The sequence below is a fragment of the Dama dama genome, chromosome 31 (genome assembly GCF_033118175.1).
Source record: "Dama dama isolate Ldn47 chromosome 31, ASM3311817v1, whole genome shotgun sequence".
NCBI lineage: Eukaryota > Metazoa > Chordata > Mammalia > Artiodactyla > Cervidae > Dama > Dama dama.
The window spans coordinates 42,452,188-42,465,439 of NC_083711.1; the positions used below are offsets into that span (position 1 = coordinate 42,452,188).

At 39.2% G+C, this 13,252-nt stretch overlaps 1 protein-coding gene across 8 annotated transcripts in view; it reads left to right on the forward strand.

Moving 5' to 3' along the window:
• Positions 1 to 1,194: 1,194 nt before the first annotated feature.
• Positions 1,195 to 13,252, forward strand: part of NSUN3 (NOP2/Sun RNA methyltransferase 3) — a 56,172-nt gene continuing 44,114 nt past the window's right edge. For 2 of the 8 annotated variants that reach the window (XR_009691508.1, XM_061134078.1), the window contains exons 1-3: positions 1,196 to 1,349; positions 2,151 to 2,260; positions 10,197 to 10,540. Coding sequence is in view for 7 of the 8 variants with exons in the window: in XM_061134078.1 (XP_060990061.1) it covers positions 1,335 to 1,349; positions 2,151 to 2,260; positions 10,197 to 10,540 (469 nt within the window). In the remaining variant the exon portion in view is untranslated. Of the gene's footprint in view, positions 1,350 to 1,372; positions 1,552 to 2,150; positions 2,261 to 6,298; positions 6,429 to 10,196; positions 10,541 to 13,252 lie in introns of those variants that run through there. The other 6 variants (XM_061134082.1, XM_061134081.1, XM_061134084.1 and 3 more) reach the window with 6 other exon arrangements.

Sequence of the window (13,252 nt, forward strand, 5' to 3'; positions counted from 1 at the left end):
AATGATGATGCTCATTAAATATTAGGCACTACCTTAGCATTTTCTCTGATAAATTGCCAATTGAAATTACAAGGGAACAACTAAAGAGTAACACTAAAAGAGCAAATAAATTGCTATTCCTATCAGAATGGGTGTGATCCTTTCCAGAGAACCAGTAACACTTCCCCTAGTAAAAGTGGGTGAGGAGGCTTATTTTTTAGGGTGTTAGAATGTAAGGTCATTTTGTTAGTCAGCATTTGGTATCAGACCTTGGTTATAATCACTAAGATCAAGATAGTGAATAAAATACACAGTAGCTGCTAACATTTGGGTGTTAACTGTTTCTTAATCGCTATGCTAAACGTTTTGCCTGTGTATTTAAATCAACTTAATCCTTTATCTCTCCCCGAGACATTATTCCACTGAGCCATCTCTAGGAAACGCGTGACAAATTTTTTTCATCATATCCGTCCTTTTATCTTGAGTCCTGAATATCTGGGCTAATGGGAATCTTCAGATTTGGTATATTAGCAGTAACTATCTTCGCCTCTGAGAACATCTTAAAGCAACGATCATACAACAAGCTGACTTATTAGAAAAGACACCCGATTCTGGAAAAGATTAAAAGTAGCAGGAGAAGGGGACAGCAGAGGGAGAGATGGTTGGGTGGCATCACAGACTCAATGGACATGAGTTTGAGTAAACTGGAGTTGTGATGGACAGGGAATCCTGGAGAGCTGCAGTCCATGGGGTCGCAGAGTCAGACACGACTGAGCGATTGCACAACAGTGACAAACACTTCCATTCCTTTTCTGAACTTCAAATACAGGGCAGAAAGAAATTTTTCAGAGTGAGGCGTGGTTTCTGAAGATCCTCCGCCCAGGGCCCCGGCCACGCCCCCGGAGCAGGTAGGCACCGCCTCCTCCACCCACCTATTGAAGCAACTTTGCCCTGGCCCCTCGCGGGACACGTCGTGTCCGACTCTTTGTGACCCCATGGACTATAGCCTGCCAGGCTTCTCTGTCCACGGAATTCACCAGGCAAGGTTACTGGAGTGGGTTGCCATCCCCTTTTCCAGGGGAGCCTCCCGACCCAGGGATTGAACCCAGGCATTCCGCACCGCAGGCGGGGTCTTTACCTTCTGAGCCACCAGGGAAAGCCTCGCGGGACCTGGATCTTTTAATAGGCGAGATTTCATAACTCGGGTAAAGCAGAATCTCGCGAGAAGTTGAACCGGAAACGTGAGGGATGGGAGAGAACTCCGGCGAAAATCGGAAGACGGGTTGTTCATTTGGTTCCCTGCAAGCTTTAGATACCCGGTGGAATTGATTTCTTGTTTGATCTCTCCTGACGGGATGGTGTTGACCTTGGTGAGGGCTGGGACCCAGCCGCGTGCCTGAGCCAGAAGCATTACCGACCGATGACGTTGCGAGGGAGGTGGCTGGGATGAGGGCAACTTGGTGATCTCCGGCTTTCTTTAGCTTCAGCCCAAAGCCCTCGAATAATGCTCAGTGTTTTGACGCTTGCTCTTGAGCGTTCTCTGTTTTCTCCCAAGACTCACCTCCGCCGCAAGTAAGCGGTCTGCACTGTAGCCTGCAGGCTTTAATATCCTTTCAACTTTGAGCGGAATGCAGGATCTTGGAAGGCTGAAACTGCCTTTGTCCCCGTGTTATGCTGGGAGATTAGAAGAATGTCTGTTAGATAATTGGCCTTCGATAAACTCTTTGGATGAGTAAATGAGATAAAGCTGCAGCGAAGTTTCCATAGGAAACTAACTTTTCTTCTGAATGCACTTTATTTTGGAATAATTTTACAAAATATTGCTAATACAGACTCCCCACGTGCTTTTTCCTGAGTTCCCCTGATGTTAACATCTAGAGTGGCTTATTTAGATTAATTTTGTTCTTTTGACACACATTGATATGTTAGCACCACAATTCCACTTCACCTTTTGCCTTACATTTGAGCAATCATTTGGAGAAACGTTTTTTATAAGTAGATAGAGTATGATAATATAGTTTTATTACGTGTGAGGTATAGCTCCTATCTTAACTGGTAATTATGAGGGCGGAGAAAAAGGTGTTATCTTAAGAAAAAAGACTGTGCTAGTAATGTTGAAATTCAATACATTTGTAATAGAGTGTGTCAGCAAACTTTTCTTATCATCATAGCTGAAAGCAAAACCAGAGAGGAAGCTTGCGAAACAGATTTGCAAAGTTGTATTGGATCATTTTGAAAAGCAGTATTCCAAAGAACTTGGAGATGCATGGAATACAGTAAGGTTAGTATAATTCATCTTTTGATGCTTTATGAAAGAACAAGAAATAAACCCTTCTGGGATAGGGGTACTGTGAAGATAAAAGAGTTTAAACCTGGCTACCATTTCTTGCTGTAGCTTCAGAAGAGAAGAAAGAGGAGGAAATAGCTTGAATCATAGGAAGATGGAAAAGGGAGAAAGAAAAGTTTGTAGTCATAATTTTGTTATAAGCAAACATTGTTATACCTTGCCCTGATTAACTGCTTTAATCTTTGAAACAGGACTGCCCACCAGTCTGACAAAATTAATTACACTGTAATGGAGAAGTTTTTGAACTTCTGAGGATATTTGACTAGTTTCTGAAAATTCAGGAGATAACGCAACAAATCTTTAAAGCCATCACTGCTTTATCTTGGCTAAAGTCACTTTGTTTGCTAATCATGTTTCTTCTGTATGTCTTTAGCTTTATGGTTTGAACAACATGCCTATGCACGCACATACACACACAAATTATTTAAACGTTTTATAGAAAACAGAAATGAGAAATCAGTGCATAGACACGAGAGAAGTTTGATTTGTATGTTCAGTGAGCTTTGCATTTGGTCAGTATGTTACTCTATGGGTTCTTTACATTGAGTGTCTGATGCACTATACCATACCCTGTGAAACAGTAAGACAATCCCCATGTCCAGTTTTCTGACGGTCTGGTATTCATAGGAGAGGAGGAGCATGATTAAAACTATATAAACTGCTAATTCTATAAGTATCCCAATAGAAGTAGGCAGGAGTACCTAGTCCCACGTAACAGGGCCTGATGGTGACAGCAAAGACCTGAGGAGAAGCCAGGTCTTGGTAATTTGACAAAGTCTTAGATGGTTCTGAAGTGATTTTAGACAAACTGTTTTAGAAACTTGTAAATACTGTAGCTTGAAAATGTAGTTTATAGTTGGAGATTTTTTTCAAAACTAGAGTTTTTAAATGAGCATCTTCTGTCACAGAGAAGAAAAGAGGGATGAATAGTGAAGTGTGTAATTAGTTCATGAGGTTTTCAGTATGCAGAGTTAACTCAGATAGAATAGCCCCATGACCAGACATCTACAGCATGCTTATTATGTGCCAGGCAATACTGCCTTTATTTGATGCTTGGAAGAAACCTCCCAGGTTTCCTACTTTTTACATGAGGGAACTGCACATAGTTTAAGTATTAAAATTTGCCCAAGTTCACTCAGCTACTAAGTGTCAGAACTAGGGTTTGTTCTAGAAACTAGGGTTTCAGTTTGCCTCTCTGGTTCACAAACTCCTACTGGTCACCCCTATTCTATATGCCTCTCATACCTTGGATGTAATTAGGCATAAATGGATGATTAAAAAAAAATTTCAAGAGGTGTATTGTCTTCAGACAACAGTAATCTGGCTACTCAGACCCTGTAATGAGTTATTTTTATGTTTAATGTGCTCAGACAGATTTATAAATTATTTGACCCTAACCAAAATGAGCAGTGAACCTCAAATCCATTTGATTAGCCATGCCTTCTGCTTCATCTACCTTTTTGTTGAGTTTTCATGGTAATTTACGTTTTGCATAAACATGTGCTAAATTTGCCATAAGCAAAATAAAGGCTTTCTCTGCTTAGAAAGTAGCCTGAGCATGGAGCATGGCATGGGGAAAGAAGAACAGAAGGGTTTTTGTTTTTTAACTATTTATTTCCAAGACATAATATTGTGCTTGCAGAGTCTGTGTACTTTCAGGGAAAGGAGAGTGGGTTCTTGTGCTATCTAGAAAGCTAATAATTTGCTTAGTATTTTTAGTTATAGTAGTGGGGAAGGTTTAGTGTTTAATTTTATTGCTCTGCAAAAATCTTTCTTGCTGTCATCCTCTGAGCAGCCCTTTGAAGTTGAATTTACCCTGATTCAGTTTTTGCCTTGTTACCTACACGCTCTTCAGGTGAGCACATTCGTGTCGTGTCTTTAAAGGGCCCTCAGTATGCTGTCATCTCCTGTGGTGCAGCCCTTCCATGGAAGGGAAGCAGGAAACAATGTCAAAAAAGAGTAGGAGACAGTCAGCTCATTATTAAAATCTCTGCAGACTAAAAATAAAATGGCTCAAGAACATATCTTGATGCACATCTGTGAATTGATTATTTCTGGATTTCTAAACCAGACTTTTTAAATGATTGTATGAGCGCTCTCTAGTGGGCAATAATAGCAATAAAACAGAAGAGATTTCTTTATTTTAACCATGAACTCTGTTTGTGGGTTCTATAATCTGTGCAGTTACACAGAACTAAGCAATGGTACTTAGCAATGTGTAGATAAGATAATTTTTTATCCTCATCATTAGATAGATGGAGAATAGAATAGTAAAGAAAGGAAAATCACAGAAAGGTTGAAAATTATGTAACAGGCATTGTCCAAATAATACGCAATCTTCAAGGGATATGTGAGCACAGGCAAGTTATTGTAATCGACTTCCAGATGCTCAGCTTTCATATATGCTCTTTCAGAAGATTACTCTGCTTCCCTTGATTAAGGGGGTGCTTATTCCTCTTTCCCAACTCATCCTTCTACAATTGTCTTTGTCCCACTTTACAAAAAAGGTCTCACTTTCACTATCCTGACTCTTCCACAATGCATTCTCTCCAGGGTGTCAAAAATCCCTCTGTAAGAAACTATGGGACTACTAGTGTAAATGACTACTACCAGATTCTTTGACAGGTCAGATGGTCTTCCAAGTTTTGCTTTTAGCAAAACTAAAGGACTTGCAATTGAGCTGTTAGCTAACAAATCATTTAAAATCTTTCTGAAGATATTTAATTTAGTGAGTGGAGATCATAACAGAAAATATTTTAACAAGAGGGAGACATTGCTTTAGCAAAATGTATTTAGTTCTCATCTACTTATTTAAGTGAAGGTTTTTCTTACCCCTTCTAAAAACATAAAATAGGAATTGATGTTGAACCCTGGTCATTATTTGTTGTTATTTAGTCGCTCAGTTGTGTCCCGACTTGAGACCCCTGAACTGCATCCCACCAGGCTTCTCTGTCTGTGGGATTTTCCAGTCCAGAATACTGGAGTGGATTGCCATTTCCTTCTCCAGGGGATCTTCCTGACCCAGGGATTGAACCCACATCTCCTATATTGCAGGCAGATTCTTTACCACTGAGCCACCGCAGAAATTGGTGTTGAACCCTGATGATTATGGCACTAGGTAATATTCATTCCTGGGTGCATCTAGTTTCATTAAGGGAGCCATTTCCTATGAATTTTTTCTTTTTATGTTTCTTTTTTCTTTTTTTTTCTTTTTATGTTTAGAAGGAAAGTGAAAGTTGCTCAGTTGTGGCCGACTCTTTGCGACGCCATGGGCTATATAGTCTTATTCTCCAGGCCAGAATACTGGAGTGGGTAGCCTTTCTCTTCTCCAGGGAATCTTCCCAACCCAGGGACTGAATTCAGGTTTCCTTCATTGCAGGCAGATTCTTTACCAGTTGAGCCACAGGGAAGCCCCTTTTTATGTACAGATAATTATCAAATGTATAAGTTATTTTGGTCAATTTGTACTAATAATTTTATTGATAACTACTCTGAAGCTACTATTTTAACACTTAAAACTTTAAGGCTACAATGAAAACAAATTTAGTATATACACATGTGTCTGTGAGTGTGTGTGTGTGTGAGAGAGAGAGAAATACAATAGGGTAATAAAGATTAAAAGCACAAAATTATATCAGGACTTAAAGTTATAAAAGCTATATGGGGAAATAGAATATGAAGAAAAGGGAAAGGAAGAGTGTAAAATTTCCACCTGTTCGGGAAGAGTCAGTCCATGAATTTTTAAATGGACAATGATGGGTTTTAAAATCACTCGGGTATTTAGGTTCTGCAGGATAGATTTTAAAAAGTAGTGTAATTTATATTTTAAAATGTCAATTTTTACAGTGTGCTGGAAGCTACATCCTTAAACATAACGGTGAAGATTTTGATATCAATTTGAAATGTTGCGGAGGGTACAGATTTTTTTTTACCAAAATGACACCAGTGGATATAATAGCAAAGCATTTGCAGGTCACTAATCTTCTAGGTCCCAGTTCTGCTGATTGTTGATGTAGTTGAACTCCTGGTTGGAGAGCAGTAAGTGAAGCAGCTTCAGAATCTTGAGAGGAGGACTGAAATGCGGCATCTGGCCAGTGTCTTCGTAAGTCTTCTAGCATATGCTCCCTCCACTGTCTGCTGGGCTGCTTGCCCATCCATCAGAGCTTTCAAAATGAGTAGGCTCCGGGGCATCACCCCACCAGCGCAGGCCCTGGCGGGTGTGTGGGGGGCGGGGGCGGGGGAAGTTACCTCCGGTGGTGCAGGGAGGGCTGAGGGTCACATTGATAGAAGGCTTTGCTCCCTCAGGGCTGGCCAGGTGCCACCCTGAGCAACCCTAGCGGTCCCATCCTTGGACTGATGCTGTAGCCGCTCCTCAAGGGCCCCTCAAGTCAAGCTGTTCCCACTGTTAAGAGACAATAGGCTCTTCCGAGAGGTGGGGCCTCTGGCAAGTAGGTGAGGTTTGGAGAAGAGCTGCTCTTCCTCTTCCTGCCTGTACTGCGCTGCAGGACTGTGGCCTCACACTCCTATTAGGCTTTAAAGCCTGGGGATTTGAGTCAGAGACTTCTGCTTCAGTAGTGATGTGCCCTTGGAAGTTGCCAAATCTCTGAAAACCTCTGTTAGCCTGCCCTCTAAAATAAGCGTAATAGCTGCCCCTCACAAAAGGCACATAGTAAGCATCTAGTCAGTAATCTTTGTTATTAATAGTGTCAGGGTGAGGTGGAGCCAGTGGACTGGATGGTAGGTAGAAAGGCTTCTCTGGAGAGAGAAGGCCTAATAGCAAGCAGGAGAGTTAGCCAGGCTGCAGGTTGGTGAGAGAGGAAAGGTCATTTTAGTGCAGAGGGGCCAGTTTAATGCTAAGATTGTTAAAGACTATAAAGAAAACTTGCTCCAGGAAATTCAGGTAGTTCAGTTGGCTGGGTATAGATTAGGAGGGATCAGAAAATTGGTTTGTTCTGAAGAAGGGATTATTTTATTTAGTTGTTAGAGAATAAGATTGGATTAATTTCTAAAGATTCCTGCCACATCCTGCTGTCAGTACATGTTTTTAGATCTAATGAGGCTGTCCCCTCTTAAAAGTCTTTCAATGGCTTCTCATCTATAGGAATTTAAAATTTATAAGATAAAATTTTCAAACTTGATAATCTTAGACTTGTCCCGTGTAAATCTTCTGCCACACTGGACTACTTTTAATTCCCCAAATGCACTGTTCTCCATCATACCTTGGTGCCTGTACGCATGCGATGGCGTTTGCCTTGGAACTTGTATTCTCTTTTCATCCTGTGGCTAACTCCTCATCCTTTTAAGATTTAGCATATTGGATAGTGTACAAGAATCTACAGTGTTCCTGAACTAACAGTCCTTGCATACAATATGGTTAAATAAAACATGCAAGATTAATAACCTTTGCTAAGGGATCTGAAAGAAAATGTGAATAAATGGAGAAACATACTGTGATGAAAGTTAGAAAGAGTGAATACAAAAAAGATGTTAATTCTCCCCAAATTTAGTACATTTGATATAATCCTAGTCAAAGTTTTTGTCTGTCTAAATCAGTTCAGTTCAGTTCAGTAGCTCAGTTGTGTCCAACTCTTTGCGACCCCATGGACTGCAGCATGCCAGGCCTCCCAGTCCATCACCACGTCCCGGAGTTTACCCAAACTCATGTCCATCGAGTCGGTGATGCCATCCAACAATCTCATCCTCTGTCTTCCCCTTCTCCTCCTGCCTTGAATCTTTCCCAGCATCAGGGTCTTTTCCAATGAGTCAGTTCTTTGCATCAGGTGGCCAAAGTATTAGAATTTCAGCTTCAGCATCAGTCCTTCCAATGAATATTCAAGACTGATTTCCTTTAGGATGGACTAGTTTGATCTCCTTGCTGCCGGAGATCTAACCAGTCCACCCTAAAAGAAATCTGTCTAAATATATCTATACAAATATTTTATAAAATATTTTTAACTGACCAACTGGTTTTCATGTTCATGTGAGATAATAAACATTCTAAAGAGCTTTGGAAATTATGAAGAAAAAAATTAGATTTTTCTGCCAGATGTTAAACAATTGGAAGTGTTTAAAGCCAGATGAAAGTGTATAAAGCCAATTAAAAGTGCCCTGCCAGATGTTAACCAATTGGAAGTGTGTAAAGCCAATTGTTAACTAAGGGATGGACCCATGATGTAAACCAAGCCTCTCCAGTCTATTAATAAAATTGTACTTCTGAGCATTATTTCCCTGTTACTTTGTCAACAAAGGTCTGTCTAGTCAAGGCTGTGGTTTTTCCAGTGGTCATGTATGGATGTGAGAGTTGGACTATAAAAGCTGAGCACCGAAGAATTGATGACTCATTTGAAAAGACCCTGATGCTGGGAAAGATTGAGGGCAGGAGGAGAAGGGGCCGACAGAGGATGAGATGGTTGGATGCATCACCGACTTGATGGACATGGGTTTGGGTGGGCTCCGGGAGTTGGTGATGGACAGGGAGGCCTGACATGCTGCGTGCGGTCCATGGGGTTGCAAAGAGTTGGACACGACTGAGCGACTGAACTGATTTGAACTGAACATAACTCAAAACTCTGGATTGATATTCAGCCAGTTTGGAGGGTATAATTAGGATGGACTGACATAAGGTTACAACAATAAATTTCCTTTTAGGGTCCATTTTAATTCAGTGGTTCCCAAAGTATGGTCTGTGGATCAGCAGCATTAATGTCACCTGAGGACTTACTAGAACGACAACAGGAAACCCCAGGTGGGGCCCAGCAGTCTCTTACAGTCACTAGATGCACGTTAAAGTTCATGAAGCATGCTATTAAAGAAAGAGGTTGTCATCCCCCGGTATAGCTGAAATGCTGGGCTTCTGTGATGCACTATCATAGTAAGAGGTAGTGATAAGAGAAAGCAATTTCACATATTAGCCTCAATTGAAATTCACATGGCACTCTTCCAGTCGCAGGTGTTACATTTCAATCCAGCCATTCCTCACATAGGCAACACCAGGGTGAGTAGCAGCTGGAATTTATTTAATTGACCATGGTTAATGAGGCTCCCAAATAACTCAGCTAGAAAGGTCAGCTCGTAAATAAATTAAATATTTCCTGCTGTATCATTTGTCAGTTGATGTGAGCTTGTGATTGTCAAGAGATCTAACTGTTGGACCGAATGAAAAATTAGGAAGGTACATCTGCTGGGGAGGTGGGGGCAGGGAAAACCTGCACCATCAGTCCATAAGTGATTTTTAAATCATGCCTGGTTTTGTATCCTCTGAGCCACTGATCGCCTCATTAACTCCTTTACTGTATCGTTCACTGTAGTTAGTTTTCCATACTTTTATCTTCACGAGAGGTAAACTTGAATACTCACTCTTTTAAACAGCCTTTAATGATAGTACTTTTCCCTTCAAAATTAAGACTCAGGTTTTAAATTTTTTCTTAAGAAAAACATTTCCTTGTGCAAAGAGTGATAGACTAAAGTCTTATTTTGATGGATTTTGCTAGACAGGTCATGTGTTTTTTCCGCAAGATAATGCGCAGGGAAGGTCAAGACTGAGAAGCAAATGAGGCATTCCTCTTCAGTGCAGATTTTAAGGGGCCCCTAAAACTCAGGAACCAAGATAAATACTGTTTCAGTGACCAAAACTGATACCAGAGAAAAAGCCCACGATGAACAAAATATCAGAGTTTTAAAAACAGGATCATAACAGTGCTGTGTTGAGCCATATGGGAGCCTGAGGCAAAAGAAAAAGTCATTCTGGCTCCTGGTTCTGAAAATCATAGGTAAATAAAGCGTAAGACTAGGACCTCGTTCCCTGACTTCGTATCAAATTGTATTACCGTGTATAATGTTAATACCCCTTTGTTTATCTTTTTCTCCCTAGGGACATACTAACATCTCCATCTTGTTGGCAATATGCTGTTCTTCTTAACAGATTCAATTACCCTTTTGAACTGGAAAAGGATTTACATCTGAAGGGCTATCACTCACTCTTTCAAGGATCTTTACCCTACTATCCTAAATCAATGAAATGTTACCTTAGCAGAACTCCTCACAGAATGCCTTCAGAAAGACACCAAATTGGAAACCTAAAAAAATACTATCTCCTGAATGCCGCCTCCCTTCTCCCAGTACTGGCTCTGGAATTGAGGGATGGGGAGAAGGTTCTGGATCTGTGTGCCGCCCCTGGAGGCAAATCTCTAGCTCTGCTGCAGTGTGCTTATCCAGGTAATGTACTTTTCTCTCCATAATTGACAACTTTTAAATGTTCACATGTTACAGAATACTTTTAGACTATGCAGGGAGAAATGTAAGATTGAATTTTCAGACTTTGAAAGCCTAAAAATCAAGACAGTGTGGAGAAGAGTAGAAGTTTTACTGAGGAGATAGTGTAAATAACCTTTTTTTTTCCCCAGCTACTTAATCCTTACAGGTAATTGGGAAACTACAACAAAACTACAACATTTTTGTGAACACAAATCTTTCAGATAATATGAAACCTGATGAGCTAATGACAAAGGTTTCTAAAGTTTTATTGTTGCTTTTACACTTCAGAGTCTTGTATTGTTGTCCTGGTTATACTTTTATGCAACAAAAACATACACATTTAAACTCATTTTTTGTATTATTGGACCATAAGGTTCTAAGAGAGTTCTATCCAATAGGAATATAACATGAAGTATATATATAATTTAATATTTTTGAGCATTCTCATTAATATAAGAAACAAGTGAAGTTAATTTTAATAATACATTGTAACCTAATACATTCAAAATATTATTTGAACATGTAATCAAAATAGAAATTATCAATGAGATATTTGCATTCTCTTTCTTACAGTCTTTGAAATTGGTGTGCATTTTACACATAGGGTACATTTTAATTTGGATTAGTCACATTTCAAGTGCTCACAGCCTCATATAGCAACTGGGTATAGTATTAGATGGTGAAATTCTAAAGATTTTAAAAGTTCTTTTGAAAGGACTTATTGCTATTATTAGTACTACAAAAAGGATGAAATACATGTAAAATACATTTTTATATATATTTGTTAAAAGTAATGCATTCATTGCAAATTCTTTTCTTAATGAGACAATGGGACTTTTAAACTATTACTTCAGGTTTCCCTGGATGAAAATTACTTATGGCTAGATGAGACAAGGTTCAGCCTCAATTCTGTCTGGTTTTTGTTTGATAGTTTTGTTTTTATAAGTGCAAATGCTATTCACAGAGATGAAAAGATGAAATGGTGAGAGTTGTGTTATAGTAATCTCACTAGTTCTTTAAACTCCTGAATTATAACCCTAATCACATAGCTCTGGTTCACTAAGCATTATTTTATTCATCTACTATATAAACACTCTGTAAACCAATGTAAGAACTATGTAAACCTATGTAAACACTGGGTCTGTTTTTTGATTTTGAAGAAGACAAAGAATTGGAAACCAATTTTAAAAGACTGTTGCATAATCAGGAGACTCATTCACTTTCTCAGCCAAGGCACTAGTGTGCTGAACCGCCTTTGTTTGGAATGCTCCGGGGGCTTCTGTGCTCTGGGGGCTTCTGTGCTCCGGCACAGCTTGCTGTAATAAGACTCTGGATGGGTGGGAAGTGTGCTCCTCATTTATAAAATTGGTGAAGAGCTAGGAGAAGCCTTGACCAGAGATGTTCTCCTGTTTTAAGAAGCCGATGATCTGAAAATTGATGCCTTTGAAACTATCTAAGCCTGCTTATCCCTTAAAAGTTGTTGTGTATCCCCAGGGCATGCATATCCTAGTTTGAGAACTGCTAATATATATCTTCCTTTGAGAGCATTCCTGTTGAAATAATTTATAAACATTTTTATGAGAACTCTGAATCCAGTTGTACTGGGCATTGATACAAGTATACCAGTTAACTGTATATTTTAGGTGAAAACATACTGTGTGTTTTCAAATTGTGGTTAAAACTGTTATTGAAGCTTGCTGTATTTTTTTTGTTGTTGTTAAGAAGTCACAACAAAAGAGATTATTTTGTAAGTTTATTTTATTATTTTTATAATTCGAGCTGAAAATGAAATTTTATGGAATCATGTGTTATAAGGAGTATTTGGTATCGCCTTTACCCTCTATTCTTTGATTGCATGCTTATTTTGTTTGTTACGTCAGTCTTGAATATAGAATTTTTAGAATTGTGAAAAATGGAAGAGAAATGCCAAATTTGGGTACCATTTTGAAAAGAGGGCATTTTAATCCTAGATTATCCTCATTAGTAGGCTATAAATATTTAACATGTTTATGGTAAAGAAATTCAGATTAGGAATCCAGAGGCAAATGGATATATTCTATGACTTTGAAGTATAGAAGAATCTTCCTGTTCTTACATCAAGGGCAATGAGTTACAGGCAGTAGTCCAAGTAAAGTAGCTTTTCATCTAAGAAGGGCTAATGATAATGGTTTACTAAGAAGTACAGATGTCTTCATGCTGATGCTCAAATCCCAAATTAGGTTAGCTACAGTGCTTGAATCTGGAATGCAGATGCCATGCTAAAAAAAACTTTTATAAGCAAAACTTAAAATGATGGCTGCACTAAATGTGCATTTATCCTCTGAACTTCTTCAAATCAGTACTGGCCTTTATTCTGGGTCAGGAGGTTCACAGCTTTGAATAATTAAAAAGCTCATATTTTAGGATAATTAAAAAAAATTAGCCTACTTCTCTTCTGGTCTAGCTGCTCCTACCTGTTAGCACGATGAGGGAGTGTCCATTGTTTTTTATTGCTCTGTTTTTGTCAGTGGAGCCTCTGTAATGTCCTGGTGTTGATAGAAAAAGGAAAAAAAAACCCACTTTTGATTCTAAATAGGAAAACATTAACAAGTTAAGAATGGCCCAGCTTGATAGAGTGGCTTGATCAACTTTCTTGCTGAGGGTTGACATGAAATTCACTTTGCTGTCAATAAT